The 23,953-nt window shown below is 47.0% G+C and overlaps 1 protein-coding gene across 2 annotated transcripts; it reads left to right on the forward strand.

Moving 5' to 3' along the window:
* Positions 1 to 9,396: 9,396 nt before the first annotated feature.
* LOC144097351 (tubulin beta-4 chain-like) lies at positions 9,397 to 20,504 on the forward strand. Of its 2 annotated transcripts, none has more exons than XM_077630091.1 (7): positions 9,397 to 9,757; positions 10,503 to 10,611; positions 12,038 to 12,145; positions 15,834 to 16,078; positions 16,434 to 16,633; positions 19,721 to 20,157; positions 20,291 to 20,504. In XM_077630091.1, exons 1-7 carry the CDS (start codon positions 9,701 to 9,703, stop codon positions 20,461 to 20,463), a joined length of 1,329 nt encoding a protein of 442 aa, XP_077486217.1. In that variant the 5' UTR covers positions 9,397 to 9,700; the 3' UTR covers positions 20,464 to 20,504. The 2 variants fall into 2 exon arrangements, with proteins under 2 accessions (XP_077486217.1, XP_077486216.1); XM_077630090.1 differs by having other exon boundaries at positions 9,398 to 9,757; positions 12,035 to 12,145.
* Positions 20,505 to 23,953: the final 3,449 nt, after the last annotated feature.

Here is a 23,953-nt window from a genome sequence, read left to right on the forward strand (position 1 = left end):
AATGTGGATTCACAATACGGGCCTCTTGCCATTCCTTGGTCCGGGCGGCGTTCTGCTTTCGGTGCGTTAGGTATGCACACTGCCCGGAGAAAATTTTCTGATGTTGGTGAACGTAGTACGGCGACAGGCCGTGCGTATGACTAATCCACTTACAGCCGCTTGCTCCGACCTTCAGCACCACAGGTGCTGATAACAGGATTAGACATGCGCATGACCTTTCACTGTGCGACGTTCACCAACATGGCAGCCAAAGATCCGGAGTCCGCCGTCAGAAAAAAAGGATATCGGAATTTCTGCTGGAACCCCTGGTGCGCAGATAACCGGGGCAAGGCCAAATACGGGCCAGGCGCGAACTTAACGAACTGAAAGTAGAACTTCACGTGAAGCCTGTTTCGCGACACAATGACTGGTCTCCAGATTTTATTTTTTTGTAATTGCCGAGTTTAATGTCTCGAACCGACACATGGGGTATGACGAACACCGTAGTGGAGGGCTGCAGAATAATTTAGCCCAAATGGGGCTCTTCAACGTGCGCCACTTGTCGGTGCAGCACACGGGTATTTTTGCATTACGCCTCCATCGAAATATAGCCGCCGCGGCATTAATCGAACTCGCGACCTTGGTATCAGCAGACGACCGCCAAAGGCACTGCGGCGTCTCCGATATGGGGTTCAACGTGTAAACAGACCTTAACATAACGTAAGAGGAACAAAACTGGAGCCTTCCTCAATAGCCATGGATATCCGTATACCTGGTGTACAAAATTAAGGGAAAATGGTTGCATTTCCGCCTTCCCTGTACTGTGCATCAAAACAGGTGTTTAAAATAATTTCCTGTGAATTAAACATCAGGCCCCTGCAGCAAAAGAGACAATTCCTTAACAGCATTTGTAACGGTGGCAAGCTGAGTGCGATTTGGAATGGGCCTCCTTACGCTCGAAATTGTTCATTAAGTGGATTAAATATGCTGAGGATTTTTTTGTGAGAACATGACTGTGACCCCTATCTCGCGAAATTCAGTATATACAATTTTAACAGCTTTTCAGAGTATGTTGCGCAGCTTGCGCATTGCTTCCCGCGTTAAGGCTTCCAAGATGCCCGCAGCATCGAGCAGGCGTGTCCATTACGCTCGTCCAACCAGGATCAGTAGTAACGATACTCACGCATTGTAAAAACGAAGTGAGTACACAAAAAGAGACGCGACGACACTCAGGAGAGCGATGGATTTGCCGTAATGTCTTCCCTTCTGCCGTAACATGGGCTTACATTTTGCGTTGGTATATTTACAAATGCGACACCTACCCCAAACCCGATCTGCGCTGAAGGAGTTGGTGATTTGTGGTCAACCGTCTTTGGTTGTCGTTGGTCTCGCAAGGTGAATGACTCACTCCCATTAAGAGGGATCAGCTCAGAATCCGGCGAAGGTGGTGGTGGTGGTAGTGGTTTTTGTTAAAAATAATGGTAAAAAGGAAGGAAAAGATTTTTGCTAGCCCCGGCATCTGCCATCGATACTGAAGCACCTGAGCTGGGGCAGCGGTAATAAAGGATAGTAGGCAGAATGGAGAAATGAAATGAAAGAGGTGAGGGGACAGGAAGAGAGGATAGGGTGCGTAAAAAGTGTACCTTATATTATTTAAATGAAATTTGAATTTTTAGAGATGAACGCATCGCGGAACACCACAAACCTCGTCTTCCTCATCTTTGGGTGAGTCAAGAGCTTGCCATTAAAAAATATAAACACTGATCGAACTGTTCGTTTATGCGGTTGAATGTAAGTAAATAAATGTTATTTGATTCGTGCTTACCCAATTGAAGCTTTAGAATTTGCCTACGCTCGGAGTGCGTTGTGCTTGTCAGTGAATGGAACGAGGAAAACGCTAGGGACGAGGATGATGAGCGCAGTGTAGGTCGTAATTTCTAATCTGTAGCATATTTCCTTGCTATGAGATGCCTAGCATTTCCTGTTAGCATTCAGGTTAGGAGACGCCTTCTTAGATTGTCACCGATTCTCTCTCTCTCTCTCTCTTCCTTTGTAAAAAAAAATATCTTCATGGTCTCTTCATTCTCTCCCCCCCCCACCCCTAGTTTTTGAACTCTTGCTTTGCTGTATCTTTGTACCTTGCGCACGCGCTATATAAGCTGCGTGTTTCAAACGCTGTACTACACTCGAATTAGGCTGGTCCTCCATCCGAAACGTCATGAAAAGCGCTCGTGGGGTCCAATCCTTCTTTGTCCCTGTTTGTTCTGCGCTTGTGCATGAATGTCGTGAATTAAATCCTGTTATGTTTCTTCAATTTTTGGTGATTTTATATTATCTTGACCTAATCAGATGCCAGAAGTCACAGTACAGTATTACGACAAACGCGACTGTTCGTTTTAAAGGTGTATTGTGCCAACAGTTTCGGGAATTGTGTTCCCTTAGTCAGGGAAGGCTTACAATGAAACAGTCTTGTCAATATAAGGACACAAAGCGGGCGAGGATGTATAAACTCTGCCCTCAAAGCAAACTTGAGAGTGAGGGTAAGGGGCCGTATAATGGACCGCGCAGCAGCTCTCACAGGGGCAGTGGCTGAATGAAACACAGAAAAACGCAGAACGAAACGGGGAGGGGGAAATAGTGAAGGACTAGAAAAGACAACGAATTTGAACAGCGGTAGAAACGGATTTTGAGAATATGCCAGCACGTGAGCATGGCTCTTCTGTCTGTAAGTGACGGTTCGTTGTTTCAACATAAAGACTGTTTATAGTGACGTCGTGTAAGCACCAGTTGAAAGGCGGAAACCTAACTTGTGCACTGGGTCGATTCGTTTCAAGTACGATGGCCTTGCTGAACCATATGATTTACTGCCATATTCTAAGCAGGATTGTACCACAGAGCGGTACATTTTTAGAAGGCTTGCCCTGTCAGAACCCACTGTTTATGTGAGAATACTGTGGGTATGTTCAATGATCGGGAAGTTTTCTATCTTAAAGCATTAATATGAGGCAGGAAAGTGAGTTTTTTTGTCAAACGCTATACCTAAAAATATGTGCTCATCTTTTACGGGCAACTCGGTTTCGTTCATATGTAGGGTCGAATATGCCTGTAGGCCTCTTTTGAGTGAGAAAATAATGGCTACTGTTTCCTGTGCAGAAAATCGGAAGCCATTTCTGTCTGCCAATGATGCCAGTTTATTTATGGTGAATTGTATTTGTCTTTTACATGTTGATACATTGGAGGATGTACAAGCTATTTGAAGTTCGTCTACATAGACTGAGTACATAACGGACCTTGGGAATATTTTTCTAAGAGAGTTCATTTTTACAACAAAGAGGGTAGTGCTTAAAATAGTCTTGAGGTACTCCCCTTTTCATGAATAAAATTTCTCGAAAGCGTTGAGCCCAGGTGGACATTAAATGAACGCTTAGGCAAAAAGTCTTTAAGGGAGTTCAGCATTCTGCCACGGATGCCGAGCTCAGCTAAGTCTTGGAGACCCCATGTTGTATCATAAGCTTTTTCTAAATTGAAAAAGACTGCAAGACAGCATTGTTTGTAGATAAAAACTTCTCTGACAGTATTTTTTAGACGGACTAGGTGATCAGTTGTGAGCATCTCTTTTTAAAACCGCCTTACGGGGATGTCCCTGCGATTGCTCGGGAACCCGTGGTGTCGCCACTCACCAACGCCTACAAGCTGCAGACGCCCTCCCTGCGGGGCCCGAGACCAAGAATGACCGCCATATTTGCAGTGCTCAGTGCTACTGGCACTTGAAGCAGTTGCTTTTAGAGGTGCCAGCACTCTCGACTACTACAAAATTGGCTGACCAGTATGCTAGTGGCCCTGACAGAAATGTTTCAGCCTTTCTTGCCCTTTCCCAGCGAGAACGCGCCAGAGGAGCGTCAGCGGGCATTGGAAAAACGCAAGCATGATAACTGCATGGCTGGTGAAGACGATGACGCCAAAAGTGCTGTGGGCGGCGACATCCGAAGGAATCACCGCGCCGGTGATATGTGTGGCATCACTTGGCTAATGGCGCAGTTAGAAAAATTGATGACGGCCTAGCCTTGCTAGGCCAGGATATATACGTAGCGTAAGCACGGCGACATCTGGTTGCGAAGAGTTAATACGTAAAAGGCGACCATTCACTCATCATCATCATGATCATCGGCCTGCTAGCACCTACTGCAGGCATAGGCCTCTCCTATGTTTCTGTAATTAACCCTGTCATTTGCCAGCTGCGGCCACCCTATGCCTGCTAACTTCGAACTCATCCGCCCACCTAGCCTTCTGCCGCCCCTTGTTACGCTTGCCTTGTCTTGAAATCCACCCCGTTACTGTAAGGACCAGAGGTTATCTTGCTTTCGCAGTACATGCCCTGCCCAAGCCCATTACTTCCTCTTGAGTTCGACTTGGATGTCATTAACACGCGTTTTTCCGTCACCCACGCGGCCCGCTTCCGGTCTCTTAAAGCTACACCTATCATTTTCGTTTCCATGGCACGCTCTGCTGTCATTAACTTCAGCTGCAACCTTTTCGTTATATTCCACGTTTCTGCCCCTTAGGTGAGTACCGGTAAGATACGGTTGTTGCACACTTTTCTCTTGAGGGATATTTGTAACCTGCTATTCCTGATCTGAGAGAACCTGCCATATGTGCTCCACCCCCCTTCGGCTACTTTAACTATCTTATCCATATTGTGTGCTGTGTTGTGCTGGGATTTAAGGCACATTGGCGGCTAAGGCCATCACGGCCCAAACGCAAGGTACAGAAAATTGGCTTGTGCCGGGTTTTATATGACAGATACGAAACGTTGGTGTACAGGACCTAAATTGTTAGGGGTGGTTTATGCTGGTTTAACGTCCCATAGCGACTCAGGCTATGACCAAGACATCATTTCGCTTCCGCTTTAACAACCACAAAGCTCATGTGTCATCATTACCCAGCTTACCCCTTTCCAAGCACCTGCGTTTGCCACTCCACAGTTTCAAAAACATCCGCGTCATCCTTCTCCAGTCCGGGTTCCCTAGCACCTATTACAGGGAACAAAGGGAGTCATATCTCATTCACAAGTTTGGCACGTTCTCCCATGGCATGAACGCTACTCCTGGGGGGCTCTCCTGCTTGACGGAGGCAACGTAGGAAATTTCACCCCTCATAGCATTTGGACAGCATTATAAATCAAAATACGCCGGATGTTGTTCTTGACAACTTCAACCACGCTCTAAATGGCTGGGAATGTAAGCTGTTTATTTTGTCAGTAATCTCCTTTGTTCAACTTACAGCCAGCTTCCATGTTCTATCTGGAATAGACGCCTATATTCTAACTCTATCACTTAGCCCACTGGGACCACGCGGCAGCCGTGCGGGCCGCAAACCTTTCACGGTTTCCGCACACATGTATTATTATTATTTCTTCTTTTTTAACTTCCGTTTGATAAATTTCTTGTATTCTGCGCAATGTCTTCCGCGCCTTATTCATTCTCATTAACCATTTGGTATTTGTTTGGCGCCACATTCTATTCATTTTTTTGTGTGTTAATATTTTCTTCTTTCAAAGTTCTCTTGTGCTAATAATTTTTCTGCTCTTTTTTCTTTTCGTTTTCTTTCCCAAATTCCTCTTTGCCTTCTCATTACGCACTCGGGCTTCGCTCAATATTTGTGGTCTTTTTCCCCCACGGCTGCCACTTTTTCACGGGAAGCGCACTGCCGGACACGGGTTGAAACGGCCTAGTATATTTATGGGAAGGGCACCAGGATGTCTGGTAGAAAAAGCCCGACGGAAGGGCGTACCGAAGAAAAGAAGCAAAGATATGCATACGACACGGTTGCAGGTTGCCGCTGCGGCGCGCAACAAGAGTCTCTCGTGCGCGTCCCCAGCAAAAGTCTCAGGATACTTGATACGGGCCGCCCGCGGGGACCCGGCGGCGTCTTGCTGGAGTTTCGTAGAGAGAGAGAGAGTGGGGGGGGGGGGTGGGGGGGGGGGGGGGGGGGGGGGGGGGAGTGCGGCCTCCCGGAGCGCCGAGAGCCGTGTTTAACGCTCCTTTCCTTTTCTACCGCTGTTCAAATTCGTTGTCTTTTCTAGTCCTTCACTATTCCCCATCCCCGTTTCGTTCTGCGTTATTCTTTGTTTTATTCAGCCACTGCCCCTGCGAGAGCTGCTGCGCGGTCCATTATACGGCCCCTTGCCCTCACTCTCAAGTTTGCTTTGAGGGCAGAGTTTATACATCCTCGCCCGCTTTGTGTCGTTATATTGAGAAGACTGTTTCATTGTAAGCCTGCCCTGACTAAGGGAACACAATTCCCGAAACTGTTGGCACAATACACCTTTAAAACGAACAGTCGCGTTTGTCGTAATAGTGTACTGTGCCTTCTGGCATCTGATTTGGTCAAAATAATATAAAATCACCAAAAATTGAAGAAACATAACAGGATTTAATTCACGACATTCATGCACAAGCGCAGAACAAACAGGGACAAAGAAGGATGGGACCCCACGAGCGCTTTTCACGACGTTTCGGATGAAGGACCAGCCTAATTCGAGTGTAGTACAGCGTTTGAAAACACGCAGCTTTTATAGAGCGTGCGCAAGGTACAAAGATACAGCAAAGCAAGAGTTCAAAAACTAGGGGTGGGGGGGGGGAGAGAATGAAGAGACCATGAAGATATTTTTTTTTACAAAGGAAGAGAGTGAGAGAGAATCGGTGACAATCCAAGAAGGCGTCTCCTAACCTGAATGCTAACAGGAAATGCTAGGCATCTCATAGCAAGGAAATATGCTACAGATTAGAAATTACGACCTACACTGCGCTCATCATCCTCGTCCCTAGCGTTTTCCTCGTTCCATTCACTGACAAGCACAACGCACTCCGAGCGTAGGCAAATTCTAAAGCTTCAATTGGGTAAGCACGAATCAAATAACATTTATTTACTTACATTCAACCGCATAAACGAACATTTCGATCAGTGTTTATAGTTTTTAACGGCAAGCTCTTGACTCACCCAAAGATGAGGAAGACGAGGTTTGTGGTGTTCCGCGATGCGTTCATCTCTAAAAATTCAAAGTTCCTTTAAATAATATAAGGTACACTTTTTACGCACCCTATCCTCTCTTCCTGTCCCCTCACCTCTTTCATTTCATTTCTCCATTCTGCCTGTTATCCTTCATTTGCGCTGCCCCAGCTCAGGTTCTTCAGTATCGATGGCAGATGCCGGGGCTAGCAAAAATCTTTTCCTTCCTTTTTACTATTATTTTTAACAAAAACCACTACCACCACCACCACCTTCGCCGGATTCTGAGCTGATCCCTCTTAATCGGAGTGAGTCATTCACCTTGCGAGACCAACGACAACCAAAGACGGTTGACCACAAATCACCAACTCCTTCAGCGCAGATTGGGTTTGGGGTAGGTGTCGCATTTGTAAATATACCAACGCAAAGTGTAAGCCCATGTTACGGCAGAAGGGAAGACATTACGACAAATCCATCGCTCTCCTGAGTGTCGTCGCGTCTCTTTTTGTGTACTCACTTCGTTTTTACAATGCGTGAGTATCGTTACAACTGATCCTGGTTGGACGAGCGTAATGGACACGCCTGCTCGATGCTGCGGGCATCTTGGAAGCCTTAACGCGGGAAGCAATGCGCAAGCTCCGCAACATACCCTGAAAAGCTGTTAAAATTGTATATACTGAATTTCGCGAGATAGGGGTCACAGTCATGTTCTCACAAAAAAATCCTCAGCATATTTAATCCACTTAATGAACAATTTCGACCGTAAGGAGGCCCATTCCAAATCGCACTCAGCTTGCCACCGTTACAAATGCTGTTAAGGAATTGTCTCTTTTGCTGCAGGGGCCTGATGTTTAATTCACAGGAAATTATTTTAAACACTTGTTTTGATGCACAGTACAGGGAAGGCGGAAATGCAACCATTTTCTCTTAATTTTGTACACCAGGTATACGGATATCCATGGCTATTGAGGAAGGCTCCAGTTTTGTTCCTCTTACGTTATGTTAAGGTCTGTTTACACGTTGAACCCCATATCGGAGACGCCCGCAGTGCCTTTGGCGGTCGTCTGCTGATACCAAGGTCGCGAGTTCGATTAATGCCGCGGCGGCTATATTTCGATGGAGGCGTAATACAAAAATACCCGTGTGCTGCACCGACAAGTGGCGCACTTTGAAGATCCCCATTTGGGCTAAATTATTCTGCAGCCCTCCACTACGGTGTTCGTCATACCCCATGTGTCGGTTCGAGACGTTAAACTCGGCAATTACAAAAAAAGAAAATCTGGAGACCAGTCATTGTGTCGCGAAACAGGCTTCACGTGAAGTTCTACTTTCAGTTCGTTAAGTTCGTGCCTGGCCCGCATTTGGCCTTGCCCCGGTTATCTGCGCACCAGGGGTTCCAGCAGAAATTCCGATATCCTTTTTTTCTGACGGCGGACTCCGGATCTTTGGCTGCCATGTTGGTGAACGTCGCACAGTGAAAGGTCATGCGCATGTCTAATCCTGTTATCAGCACCTGTGGTGCTGAAGGTCGGAGCAAGCGGCTGTAAGTGGATTAGCCATACGCACGGCCCGTCGCCGTGCTACGTTCACCAACATCAGAAAATTTTCACCGGGCAGTGTGCATACCTAATGCACCGAAAGCAGAACGCCGCCCGGACCAAGGAATGGCAAGAGGCCCGTATTGTGAATCCACATTTACTAAAGCATTCCGTGATCCATCAAAAGTATCGAACATTATACCTAGTAAAATCACTGCCAGAATAAACAAATTCTGCGCAAATTGTCTGTGTTAATAGCTTGCTGCTCACCAGGCATATATTGGCACATAACCACCCAGTCTCAACCTGGCAACGTTTGGCAGAAGTTTAGGTGGGCGAATGAGATTAAGTTTGCAGGCATAAGGTGGGCGCAGCTGGCAAAGGACAGGGATAATTGGAGAGGCATGGGAGAAGCCTTTGCATTGCAGTGGGCGTAGTCAGGCTGACGACGACGGTGATGATAATGACCTATCCAAACCCCCAACCCAACCTCCCATATCCACACCCAACCCCTCCCTCCCAATGGGAAACCGCTGTTACGAGAGCACACACCAGGATGACAAGCGCAGACTGATCGACCAGGCAAACCCAATTGGAAAAGCTAATGAGGCCATGGACTAAGGTCTCCAACCTCTGGGGGCTACAGTCAGGCTGCTGCTGCTGCTGATGATGATGATGAATCAAAGTCTTGCAATCTTTCGGTTAGATTCAAATTTTAGAACCGACCGCACGTGCACGAGTCGAAAATGTTGCAAAAATGAAAAAAAGATGCTCAAGAATGCACGCGGAGTTCCTTCGAGTGAAACTGATTTCGAGCACCGAGAAATGAAAGCAGAAGAAGCCGAGTTTGCCCCTGCAGCCAGTTGAGAGAACCCCGTTTGGTCGGATGCCTTCCGAAACGAGAAATAGTACGCGTTGTACGGCGCATATCCTTTGCACGGCATCCGGTACGTGAACTGAAGGTCTTATATATGAGCTCAGAAACGCATTTACCATGGCAGCAACAGGCCGTGGCACTTTCTTAGGTGCTATTGAGTTGACACGCGTACACATAGGAGCATGTACTGTTGAGGAAGAAGTGAGCGTTGATGCGGCGCAAGGCTACGAATAAGTGGACCCTTGACCCGGGCAGCCAGTCGCCATCTTGACAGCTGAGTCTCGGTCTGGCATTCAACATGCGCGAGATAGTCCACATCCAGACAGGCCAGTGTGGCAACCAGATTGGGGCGAAGGTAAGCCACCTCTACCACCTTGTGGGTTATTTAACGGCTCAAAGGATCGCGATAGCGATTCGGTCCCAGTGCCTGTCCCGGCGCGTTTTACGTTGGCGATTACGTTTCGTCCTAAACGCCACGTTCAAGAATCTCGTTTCAGGATACGGGCGAAAGTAATTACCTGTGAAGCAGTCGCGGCTTTTTGCAGACTTACTGCTTTAGTTCTTAGTTGTGGCCTCTTTGCGTGGGACAATAATGTGCCCTAATGCGCATCAAATCTCTTATTCCTGACCGCTGTTCTCGCTCTGACCTTTTAATTACTGCACGCACTTTGAGAGCGTTATAATATTTTTGTTGTTTTATGCCATATAGCTCAGACGTTATTGCCGGTTGGAAGAAAATTCGAGACAATCGGTCTTGGCGGAGAGGTGACATGGAACAGTCTTATGGCAAATGACTGCCGCAAAGCGATCGGCGAGGATTCTTTGCCGGAATTTTTTTTCGTATGACATAGTTTTCGCGTATGACGTAACTCAAAGGCCTCAAGTGGTCTTAGGTCCTGCCGGCTTTCCGCCATCAGCAAAACACATGACGCGTGAGAATCGATGGCAGTTGACGAGTTGACTACAAACACCAGTTGACAAGTGTAACTGTAGCAGTTATGTTGCTTTCGCTGTGAATTCCAGCCTGTAAATATGCTTTGACTGTCGCAACTGCGCGATGTGACGCCACTCTGATTACTGATATCTTTTCCCGTCTGCAGTTTTGGGAGGTGATTTCTGATGAGCACGGCATCGATCCAAGCGGGGCGTACCGTGGCGATTCAGACCTCCAGTTGGAGCGCATCAATGTCTACTACAATGAGGCCTCCGGTACGCGTCTGGCAGTATTTCGGTTGATCATTTCACTTTGAAGCTTGCCCGTCGCGTTGAACTTGCCTTGCGGCTGTTTCGCGCTGCTAAGCATTACGGAAATTTGCCGGGCCGGTTGGCAGATGACTTCAAGAAAAACAGCAAGCGAAAGACAAAACCGAATGCTGTGTGTATGGGTGTGTCATATTCTCGGTCCTGTCTTAACAGCGCAGTTTGTGGTGTTAAGCTGTTATCTGGACTCTCAATGGAGCTTCTTCAATGGCAGGCCTTTGATCTTTGAGCTTTAAATTGTACAACCGATCGCGCATTTTTAGTTAGATCACAGCGCAACGTCTAGTGGCCTCTTCTGCTTGCGGCATGTTATGTTAGGCCATTGCAGCTTTTCAGGTTGCATTGCCAGAAGTCCCGCAGGGATTAGTTTGAAGGTTCTTTATCAAAGGCTTTTTTTTTCATAGGCAATGAATGTTAACAACCAGAATGAGTTCTGAATAATAATAATTGGTTTTGGGGGAAAGGAAATGGCGCAGTGTGTCTCATATATCGGCGGACACCTCAACCGCGCCGTAAGGGAAGGGGATAAAGGTGGGAGTGAAAGAAGAAAGGAAGAGAGAGGTGCCGTAGTAGAGGGCTCCGGAAGAATTTCGACCACCTGTGCATCTTTAACGTGCACTGATATGCCACAGCACACAGGCGCCTTAGCGTTTTGCCTCGATAAAAACGCAACCGCCGCGGTCGGGTTCAAACCCGAGTTCTGAATTCCCTCGTCAGGTTTGACGAGACATAGTAAGTCTCCCCTCTCCAACGTTTCCTCTTCCTGCAGTGAGTTTGTAAGGCGTTTTTACCTCTATGTTTGCTAATAATACCGCCGCTGTGCTTCATTTGGAAGGGGCTTGATCATGAAATCCATGATTCGGTAGACGCATTTCTATGGACGCGAGATTCTAAAGAGCCGTGTGTTCTGCGATCTTATTGCGCGTAAATCAACCCCAGGTGGTGCAAATTTATCCAGAGGCCTGCACTACCGCGTTGATCACAGCCCATGTACAGTATTCGGAAAATTAATCCCATATACTACACTAAGTTTCGTAATACAGAACAGAATCGCAAGAGGAAATGCAACAGGACTTTAATGTAGTAACAGCATTTTGATCCATCTCAAATTATCTATCAACATTTCACCTTCTGTTTTTCTGCTGAAAGTTATTGAAATCTTTGATTAAATATAATTGGATCTGCTATTTAAAAACCGGGAGGTGGCGCAAGGTCCCAGTAGTGCCGCTTTTATTTTGCTATGACATCTTCAGTTGGCGCGCTCTATTTTCATTGCTTCTATAACTGGCTTTGTTGTGACGCAGGTACTTGTAATAACTGTACGGGATGTTTGTTGCCCCTAAGTGATATTTGTTTTGTTCTTTTGTTTGAGGAGGTAAATACGTGCCTCGGGCCATCCTGGTTGACCTGGAGCCGGGAACCATGGACGCCGTCCGCTCGGGACCCTTTGGACAACTCTTCCGGCCGGACAACTTTGTGTTCGGTAAGGGGCTGCTCGGCTTAAAACCTACTACATAAACACACCCACAAGAGCGCACAGTATAGACTAATCTTAAAAGCGCACAACTGGCTAAATTTGTACGCACATCTCTGTACGCACAGCGAATCCTCGCTGATTATAATCCAGTCCGAGTGGCAGTCAGTTTAATACAGCCACGGAATCAAGTATTTTGAGTTTGATCTATGGGTATTCTTATTAATTCCTTGCGAAACCTAGTCCACCAAGATTGAGACAAAAGCTTGGCGGTTCATCAAGAATATAGTGTGCCGTGAAAAGAGCATACAACGAGAGAGGCAACACATGCGCCATTTCAAAAATAAAATGAAAATAAAACGTAAGATGGGGTCAGAGACCCATTTCCGAAGCATTTCACTCTAGAAAATCCAAGCGTCAGGCAAGAGGAAGATTGTGCCTATTATATCACTGGTGGGTACCCAGCGGCCCTGGGGACCGAACCCTCGACTTCCCGCATGCGAGGCGGTTGCTCAAACCACTAGGCCACAAGTGCGGTATTGAGGTAAACATTTTGAGGACAGCTTGCCTATATGTACATTTATGAAACATGTTATTTTTTACAGATTTACTGGTAACTCCTTAAGTAGCACTTGTAGCCAATCCCTAAATGTCATCAAGGAAGCCTCCCTTTTTTCTCGCACTGCCGCTGTGCGATGTCAATGCACGGTAAAGATCCCCAGGTGATCGAAATTATTCCGGAGCCCTCCAATACGGCACCTCTTTCTTCCTTTCTTCTTTCACTTCTGCCTTTATCCCTTCCCTTACGGCGCAGTTCAGGTGTCCGCCGATATATGAGACAGATACTGCGCCATTTTCTTTCCCCAAAAACCAATTATTCTTAGCTCCATTAATCGAGGATATACAATGCAAAAGCTGTCTAGGTTCAATGTGTTCTTTGGCGTTGACACCGTTATAGACGCTTAAAGAAGTGCGCAAACTGGCTCCGCGGGTCAGTGGACGCTTCGCTCGCCCTTCGAGGTACGTGACGATGGTGAAGAGATGTGGGCTGCATACATTAGCACTGAAAACTTCGTGGTCGACACGTGGCACTGCAGCAATAGGCTGCAGCGTTCATTGGGTGATCAACCTCTCGCGATCATCAACTGCCACCTGAGACAGAGGCAGGGTGGACGCGCTGCATTTCAAAGTGCGGAAGGCAATCAAAGGGGGTTTTAAAACGAAAGCTTTACTGGCCACAAACTTGCGATTTCGCCATGGCGGTGCTCCGAGGAAGCACATAACGTCACAACGCGCGCCAAACCGCGTATATTTCTCTCTCTTGTTTGCTCCCTAGTCACTACTGTGCTTGCGCCGCTAGTAGCACCGAGCCACATGTGTTGCGCCGCTGCGCAGTGCCACGCCTTTCCTCAAAATCCAACTTTCAATTTTGAGTTTTCTCTTTCTTCTTTCCCTGTCTCCTTTACCCCTTCCTTTACGGCGCGGTTCGGGTGTCCACCGAGATATGCCGAGACGGATACTGAGCCAATTCCTTTCCTCATAAACCAAACAAAACTAGTCAGCCGACGGTGCTCATAGTTCATTGGCGTTGACAACTTTGAAAAGGCCGTTCATTTTCACGAAAGGATAGGCGTAATAATAAAAATAATTGATCTTTGGGGAAAGAAAATAGCGCAGTATCCGTCTCGTATATCGTTGGCGACCTGAACCGCGTCGTAAGGGAAGGAGTAAGCGAGGGAGTGACAGAAGAAATGAAGAAAGAGGTGCCGTAGTTGATGGCTCCGGAATAATTTCGACCACCTGGGGATCTTTAACGTGCACTGACCTCTCACAGCACACGGGCGCCTTAGCGTTTTTCTACCATAAAGACGCAGCCGCCGCGGTCGGGTTAGAACCCGGGAGCTCCGGATATGTCTGTCTGTTGTTGCCAGGAGGAAAGAAAAGGAAAGTGCACAGACCTGCTCACTGCCTCTAGCCGAGTCACAATCGCTACCACGTGCAGATAGTAGGAGAGTTGAAAGATTGGATAGAAAGACAGGATAGTAAAGACGCGCTAAAGACAAGGCCGATCCCGGAGGTAGTGCAATACCGGGCCAACCGATGGCGGGAGTGAAGCATCCTTCAAACTCTCCGCCACATTTCCAAAAATAAGTCCATTTGGACCCGTAACAGATACTCTGCGGGGTCCGGACATTCGCATGCATCTAGTGGGCATATAATCATCGCAAGCCTGATTATATGCCCTAGTGCTCCAGAGCTCCGGATCAGTATTCGAGCGCCCTAACCCCTTAGCCACCGCGGCGCACAACCGGATCCATGGGTTAGTGGAGACCTAAATCTCGCTTTCATGTACGTGGCTTTGGTGTCTACTGCAAAAGACTGCTTTGAATGCGTTCCCCACATTGTATAGGCAGCGCGCCCTCCCTGCCACCCTGGGAGGTGGCATGCAATTAATGGTTGATCGCGAGATATTGATAACCAAACGAACGCTGCGGCCTAGCCATTGCTTCACTGCCGCATGTCAGACACAACGCTGTCAGCACTATTGCATTCAGGCCACACCTCTCTCTCACCACTGCCACATGCGTCAAAGCACGAATGCGGCGTGCGCATACCCAGGCAGCCAGTTATGCGCCCTTCCTTTGTTCAATGCCAATGCCGTCCTGAAAATTGTCAACGCCGAAGAACACAGTGAACGCCGACACCTTTCGCTTTGTATACCCTGGATTAACTGAACTAATCCAAAATAAGTTTTTGCACTTGGATGCCACCGCCACGTTACACGAAAGCGAAAGTGAGGTGTCCACTGACCCAGGGAGCCACTTGTGCGCGTTTCCTTTCGTAAAAATGAACGGCTTCTACGTTGTAAACACCAATGATCCAAATGAGCGCCGGCGGCTCACTTGTTTTGTTTGGTTTTGAGGAAAAGAAAGGGCGCAGTAACTGTCTCATATGTCTCGGTGGACACTAGAACCGGCCCATAATGGAAGGGATAAAGGAGGGATGGAAAGAATAAAAACAGAAAGAGCTACTTGAAAATCGAATTTTTAGGAAAGGTGCGGCGCGGCGCAGCGGCGGAACACCTATGGCTCGGTGCAACTAGTAGTGACTAGACACGCTTACCCGAAATGGGCCGGCTATACCCTAGCGTAGCTCTCGCTACAAAAGCTTCCATCCGCCTTTGACACAACACCACATCACTCAGCAAAACGGATAGGTGGCGCATTACACAAGGAAGCGAGGTGGCCCCCTGCGGGGACAATCCGGCATAAAACAAAAGATTACAGACAGATATAATACAGGATATGAGCACAGGAGGAGGTTCTCTCGCCCCGGTGTTCACGTCATTTGTCACCCGTTTACATAGTGACTCGCTGGAGAGATTGGGTTTTGTAGCCGAGTACAATACAAGCCATGACTTGAATTGTTTTCAGACGTGAACATATATTTTCAACTTCTTTCACACGCAACATTATAGTAAACTTGCGCAAGCTGTTAACTTCAACTGTGTTGTGCGTTGTTTATCCCTTTATTCGCTACGTCCACCACAAAGCATAAGTCTAGTTTTTTCCGCGTTCCAGGCTGCTGTGTGCATTTCGCCCAGTGCATGGCTTTCCTTAATTGCTGATTCTAGTACTGATTAGCTTCATAATAGAGTTTTCACAAGTGTACGCCTCTGACAATGTTACCCCTTCAGGTCAGGGAGGTGCGGGCAACAACTGGGCTAAGGGCCACTACACCGAGGGTGCCGAACTGGTGGACTCGGTGCTCGACGTCGTGCGCAAGGAAGCGGAGTCCTGCGACTGCCTGCAGGGATTTCAGCTGACCCACTCTCTAGGCGGAGGTACTGGATCTGGCATGGGCACACTGCTCATCTCGAAGATCCGTGAAGAGTACCCCGATCGCATCATGAACACCTACAGTGTAGTGCCCTCTCCAAAGGTGTGTGACAATACCCATCAGAACAAATTTACACGTTAGTTGTGCTACAGCGCTGATCGGCGTTAACACGAACAGGGGTTCATGTCCTTCCTGTGCACCACGTCATTTACACGTTTTCGCGGCGCGTGTTGTTGTACCGCGTCATCTGCTACTTTCGTTTTCTTAATAGCGGTGAAGATCGCTCGAATCGCGAAAGAAAGTATCAGAATAACATCGAACAGAATTCGCTCGCGTGTTTAACGGTGACCGAAGCTTTACATCAAATATGTTATCTTTTTACTTTCTTGTCTTCGTATAATTTTAATTTATGCCTACCTGCACCTGGTCATCGCGGTCCTTCTGCCGTTTTCTGTAGGTTTCGGACACCGTCGTCGAGCCCTACAATGCTACCCTCTCAGTGCATCAGCTTGTGGAAAACACCGACGAGACCTTCTGCATCGACAACGAGGCGCTCTATGACATCTGCTTCCGGACGCTGAAGCTCACTACTCCAACGTACGGAGACCTCAACCACTTGGTCTCCGCAACTATGTCTGGTGTGACCACATGCCTTCGGTGAGTGCTCAGCTTCCGGGTGTATACAAGCGCAATATGGTTTGGTTTGGTTAATGAGGGTTTAACGTCCCAAAACGACTCAGACTATGAGAGCCGCCATAGTGAAGGGTTCCAGAAATTTCGACCACCTGGGGTTCTTTGACGTGCACTGACATCGCGCAGCACACGGGCCTCCAGAATTTCGCCTCCACCGAAATTCGACTTGCGCGGCCGGGATCGGACCCGCGTCTTTCGTCCCAGCAGCCGAGCGCCATAACCACGGTGCCACCGCGGCGACACACGCGCAATATGATCATCGGTCAAAAATTCGAAAAACAAACAGCTGCATAGGTGTACAGCCCCGCAGTCTGTTATGGGGACAACTATGTAAGTCGTGCATGTCTCGGGACAGGCGCGCAGCCCTTCACCGCAGTTGTCCCTGAGTCGGCAGTCAGGCTAGCAAGCACGCAGATTCTCCGAAAAGCGAGTTGTTTTTTGGACAGTATAATAACCAAATTTCTAGTAGGAAAACTATAGCATGACCGACAACCTGGCAGCGTTACATCCGTACGATCACTCCGCGTGGCGAAGGGCAGCACGATGGTGTTACATATCTTGCAGACCTGCACAGATCTATACAGGTGCTTCAGTGTCAGCGTAGAAGGCTAGCATGTTGACGATTATGTTGTAAGCGTTGCGTCAGTATGCTGGCCTGTGGACGGCAGGCAGTTGTCGTACCGTGGCTGGTCTCATTGTAGTACAAGATTACTTTAGCAAGGTCTGCAATAAATCCAGTATCAATGCCAACGATTCCAATTCATAGAGGTCTAATCGTATAATTAACTTCGCTGCCATGGGGTACTACGCTACCGGGCAGAGGGTAAATGAAGTTGCCGCCGTCATCACATCGGATGTCGACGGGTCGAAGGAACTATGCAGGCCCATTCAAATCAATTCAAGAAATATGCTTGATTCTTCAGTTACGCTAAAGTCTGTTGGGTTTTCAGCAAGAGTTCTGCATCGTAGATGAACAATATTTTTTTCAGAAAGCAGCGTGGTAAAGGGCGTGCGTGATTCGAGGTGACATACGGTTCATACATTGTGAGGGCCTTGCCATATTTTTTCGAAAGTTTACAGCAACGAGTACAAGGCAGGTTGTCGTGTAGGGTGCGAATATTTCTAGAAGACGCCGTATATATGCAGGAAGTGGACGAGCTAGGCTCGATCCCCTCGATGGAAAGGGGGAAACATAGCTATGTTGTTGAGCGACAGCGTTGGCCCCATCAGCCGCGTGAAGGCATCTGCACTTGCCTGAATGGCTTCGCATATTATTTAGGCCGTTTTAACTGATACCCACGATACAGTAACGGTGGCGGTATGGTTCTTTTTCTTATTAATTTAAATGGCTCAAACTGCACTTTGTCATAATCTATATTTTACTTTTTATTTTTATTTTATTTCGATATACTGTCAACCACAAGCGGGGTTTTTACAGGGGTGAGCGCCCTTCAAAAAATGCATAACGTCCTGATAAAACAGTTATAGAACAGTAAGCAGTTGTACAATGAAAAGGATGGGTCTAGTTAAAGCAAGACAAGAACTAACAAATTCGAGGTAATTAGTATCACCAACATTTTAACAATATTTCGTCAATTTTGTGAAAATATACACAGCTCGGCAAGCTCCAAAAATTTGAGGACTGTTGGCTGCATTACAATTTGAAGCGTCAAGTGCATTCCATTCGCGCACTTCTCGCGGAAAAAAAGAAAAATAGAATGTGTTATTGCAACCAAAAAATCATCACGTGTGAGAGGATGTTTACGGCGGGTGATTCTGGAGTGGCTTATATTGACGAAGACTTCAGAGTTAAGCTTAAATGAATTGTGCAGAAGAAACTAGAATTTAAAGCGGTGCAGTTTTGATCGGATAGATAAAGGCTGAAGTCCTGCGCGATGCAAAAGTTCAGTAGGTGAATCTGTGGGTCTGTACTGGTTATAGATAAATTGCGCAGCTTTTCGCTGCACAGTTTCCAGTGCGGCTACGCTAGTGCCTGTATAAGGGAACCGTGTAATGTTAGCATTTTCTAATACCGGGCGGGTACGCGTAGTGTATGCCAGAAGCTTTATTTCGGGAGGCGAGTTTTCCAAGGCACTTTTGAGAAAAAACAGTTCGTTCATTGTCTTATTTGCTACATATTGAACGTGCGTTGTCCACTTCAGGTCGGATGAGATAAGGATACCCAGATATCGGTATTCCCTAGCAGTTCGTAGCGCAGTGCTCAGAACCATAAGTGAACTTAAGCGGAATTTTTTTCTTTGTGATGGACATAGAAACAGTCTTGTCTTTGTTAATGACCATACTCCAATCATGGCACCACTGAAAAACTTTATGCAAAGCGCTATTTAGTTTGATCTGGTCAGACTGAAGTTTAATTTTATGATAAAGAACGCAATCGTCTACAAAGTCTCTTTTTTACTTCATTTTCGTTACTTATATCAGTAATAAATAGAAAAAATTAGATGCGCCAGTACAGATCCTTGGGGGACACCAGATAAAACGGGAATAATGTCGGAGGTATTTCCGTCGATTTTTACAAATTGTTAACGTTCAGACAAAAACTGCTGATCCATTGTAGGACGGGACCATCACCAATTAAATCCTTGAGTTTGGATATTAATTTTTGGTGCGACACCCGCTCGAACGCTTTGGAAAAGTCAAGGAAAAAAAAATTATATGAAATTGCGACTGTGGTCCAAGACAATATGGTCCAAGACATTCGCGCCTCCTAAGCAGCTTTAAAGTCCGTTGAAGTACCTCCTAAATTGAGTTGTCGGAATAATTGAATATATTGGCCGACCAGTATTCTATAGACTCCGAACAGGCAGAAAATCAATGCAATTTTTTGTGATAGGTCTCGAGCACATCCAAAGCGTTTGCACGAAATTTCTGAATACCGGAATACTGCAATATTCCATGCAATATCCTAAATAAACCCGCTGTGCAACATCAAGCCATTTTATATGGTTATGTTGCTGCACGACGCAATCGGAATTCTCCTATACTGGCATTTATGTACACATTTATCAAGGCTCTTCACTGCTCTTTCAGGTTTCCTGGACAGCTGAATGCTGATCTTCGCAAATTGGCCGTGAACATGGTGCCCTTCCCGCGCCTTCACTTCTTTATGTCTGGCTTCGCTCCGCTCACTTCCCGAGGCAGCCAGCAGTACCGGGCTCTGACAGTGCCGGAACTGACGCAACAGATGTTCGATGCCAAAAACATGATGGCTGCTTGCGACCCCCGCCATGGCCGTTACCTGACAGTGGCTGCAGTCTTCAGAGGCCGAATGAGCATGCGGGAAGTGGATGACCAGATGCTACACATCCAGAACAAGCACTCTGGCTCGTTCGTGGAATGGATACCGAACAACGTCAAGACTGCAGTCTGTGACATACCGCCTCGAGGTCTGAAGATGTCGGCTACTTTCATTGGGAACAGCACAGCCATTCAAGAGCTTTTCAAGCGAATCTCCGAACAGTTTACCGGTAACTACGTCTGTGATTTGAAGATGGTTCTCAAAAGCAAATGTTTTTATTAAAGCTTGTTTGTGCTTATTGTGTGGATCGACGTATTTAATGTAGTGTGACCCCGCCTGCTTGATATATTTTTTTTGTGCAGCTATGTTCCGCCGCAAGGCCTTTCTGCACTGGTACACTGGAGAGGGCATGGACGAGTTGGAGTTCACCGAGGCAGAGTCCAACATGAACGACCTGGTGTCCGAATACCAACAGTACCAGGAGGCCACAGCTGATGATGAGGGAGAGTTCGAAGAGACCCAAGCAGAGGCCTAGTTTTTTTTTTTGTACAGGCAGTGCTTTTTCTTTAGCTTGAGAATAAAGTTGATGTTTGTCACCGATCCTTCCTTTCGAGCGAGGTGCCTGTACTCTTTAGTACGTCATAGGTTCGGACTGCGTCACAAGGATGGCCACGAGATGTAACGACACCTTACTCTATTGCAATATGCGCACATCTGTAAAAATCTGTTACCGGCGTTACACTGGCAGTTTCGCTCTGCTACCGGCTGCGTCTCGGGAGTTTTCGGCATTGCGATGCAATTCTGAAATCGCTTCAAAATGTACGTGCCGAACCAGTCTTATAGCGGTCGCAAGGTGATCAAGTTTTGATAAGCCGCTATTGGTCTCATAAGGTCCTGTGTGTACATGAGGAATCTTTTCTGCGCTGTGGAAACTCGAGTGAGATTAGCCGGTTTTTAGAACATGTAACAACGCAATACGAATAATACCATTGCGCTCGGTACCTTCAGTGTCACGTGACTGGGTTTTTTTTCGTACGACCTGTCATCTTTAACTCTCATATTTTAACGTTTTTTAGCATGAAACTTATGAGAAGCCGTCCTCATTCAGGGAGAGAGAGCACGTTGAGAAGATACCGACCGGAAAGCAACTGGTGTTTGAGACTGCTTGATAGCAATACTCGAGCTTCTCGGAGCTCCTGAACCTGTTGCGATCGAGCCATGAGGCCCACATCTCGTTATTCTGAGAGCAGCATAGCCCTAACCTGGGACGCTGCGCAGAAAGGTTCGTCGCGAAAAGATTAGGCGATTCGCTAGTGTGAGCGACCCTCAACCCTCACGTCTCGACCAACGTCGCATGTGTTGAGTTCTGCGGTAACCACTAACTGGGGCTAAGCACGTTAAACCAAAAAATGGGAGCGATATTTCCGGCGAGAGGCTGAGGAAAACAGCTGTTTGTCTCTATAGCAGTTCAGCGTCAGCATCACCAGCTCGTAACACTATAGCGTTAAAGGCCCCGTTCACACGAAAATCCAGTGTCGACAATGGAGTTTTTGGCTTTGTGAGCGAAAATCACGAGCATGAATCCGGCAGGTGGTGCTCAGAGAGCAATCTAGCAGGAAGGTTGGCCACCTAGGTCGCGTGACCTTGCGGTCACCACAACCTGCCCACCGGATAGTGAGCAAATTTCCCACGTACTTCCCACCGTGGCTGGTGGCAGCTAAATTAATGATTGGTCGCTCGGGAAGAGCAACCTGGGTTGCACAAGGCCCATCGCTGGCAGCAGCTGCCATCGGAGGGCGGTAGTACATCGCTTAACCCCTGCACCATAGCGCCAGGTGGGGTATGAGAAGTCCCAGGTAATTTTGAATGCAAAGTAGAGAATGACCTTTTGTATGTACGGAAAATAATCCATTACACTATCGTGTCATTTCCTTAAGGCGGAGCTTAAGTGTCCCTTCCAGTTTTCGCATAGAGGGTAGGGAAGCGCTTCCTGTTGGCCCTGAGAGGCTCAAGTATGTATCCTCGCGTTTGCATTACTGGATGGGTTCCCACTTCGTCACCCAGCGCTCGGTTAGTGTGTGCGCGAGCTGTGGCGTTTGTGCTTTGGATCCCGGTGGGTGCGGCGTGTCCTGGGGCCCATGTCATGGTATATGGTTCTCAGCTGGTGCCTTCATGACGAAATCTTTGGAAAACATTCTTGATGAGGCCACCGCTTGCGTAATTACGACTGATTGTCTGGGAGTCTGAAATTACAGTCCCGTGATCTGTGCCGTCTGTTGCCGTCGGCGACTGCAAGGACTTTTGCGCTCAAATGTCCTCCCGGTTGTGGCAATATAACGCGAAAGTCGGCGAGAACTCGTTTCTTATTTATCGCCGTACCGTAATGTCCGCTATAGAGCCCGCACGCAGTGTATAGTCCACAGTGCTCAATTTTGGCTCCAAAAAAAATTACTAGAATGTCCACACCCATTACATTGATTACCAGAGTCAGGAGTGCAAACAGCGCATATAATTATAATTTGCGCGGCTCAAGTATCACAAAACATGACAATAGGGTAAGCGTCGCGATTTTGTGTCACATTCAGCGGTACTGATACAAAAAAAAATGCAATATAGTCCTCATTTATAGGTGGTCAGCAAAGTGCAAAATTTCAACTTTTAAGCATGTATTACCTGTGGAATGTATATTAGAAAAAATGGTATATTTTACAGAATTTCCGCCCCTCCCCTTATAGCAGCCCCCGGCCTTCGGGATGACACTTATAAATAAACGTATTCCTTCCTCATGTGCAGGAAACATTGAGCATCCCATGGCAAGTAATATGCTACAGATTAGACATCACGACGTCCACTGCGCCCATTATCCTCGTCAGTAGCGTTTTCCTCGTTCTATTCGCCGACAAGCAAAAGTCACTCCGACGGGATGCAAATTCTAAAGCTTCAGTTGGGTAAGCACAACGAATGAATGAGTCAAATACCATTTATTTACTTACATTCGACTGCATAAACGAACAATTTGATCAGTGTTCACTTTTTAACGGCAACCTCATGATTCACTCAAAGAAGAGGAAGACAAAGTTTGCGGCGTTCCGCGATGCTTTCATTCATAATATAAGGTACACTTTTTGCGCAGTACTTGGCTTTCGCCGGATTCTGAGCTGATACCCTTTAATGGGCACGAGTCATGAACTTTTCGAGACAAACAAAAACCTCCTACGGTTGGTCATAGATCACAATCCCCTTTCAGCGCAGATCGTGTATGGGGTAGCTCTCGCGTTTGTAAATATTCTAGCGCAAGCCGTGAGCCCATGCTACAGCAGAAGGGAAAACATTACGACAAATCCATGGGCGTCCTCACGGTCGTCGCGACTCTTCTTCTTCTTCTCCTTAGTAAGCACGGCACATACCCACGCAGGGGCATTGGCCAAGGTTCAGTAGATAATCCCAATGAGGTATTTGCGCGGGGAAAAAAAGGTGTGAGAAGACTAAATCAGTATAAAAATTGGAACAGTCAAATGAATTAAAGAAATATGAATTACCAGGAATAGAATCGAGCATTCTTGGACCTGCGGCAAAATTTTGTATACAGCTAACAAGGTAATCGATCAGTTGCACTTATTTAATCATGAAGGTAGCCGCGGACACTGCTTAACGGGAATCCCTTTGCACTCGCACCGAACGAAAGAATAACTGGAAGGGACAGTGGTCCTAACCTCGAATGAGGGACCTCCAAATACTGTTTTTTCTCTGAACTGCGAACCGCCGGCAAGAGAGGAGAAAGTGATCTACCGTTTCAACTTGCCCACATGATACACAAAGGTTTGTAGCACTACTGAAGTTTCACCATGGTTGAAAGTAAAAGAACCATAAAAGTAAAAAAAGAAAATTGATAACAGAAAGAAAAGGGACAGTAATTGTCATTTTTCAGTGCCCACCTCAGCTGCGTCATTTAGGTCGTTATGAAAAAAGGAGTGAAAGATGGCACAGATCAACAGGTGCTGTAATGGAGGGGTCTGGACTTATTT

The sequence above is a fragment of the Amblyomma americanum genome, chromosome 7 (assembly GCF_052857255.1).
Source record: "Amblyomma americanum isolate KBUSLIRL-KWMA chromosome 7, ASM5285725v1, whole genome shotgun sequence".
NCBI lineage: Eukaryota > Metazoa > Arthropoda > Arachnida > Ixodida > Ixodidae > Amblyomma > Amblyomma americanum.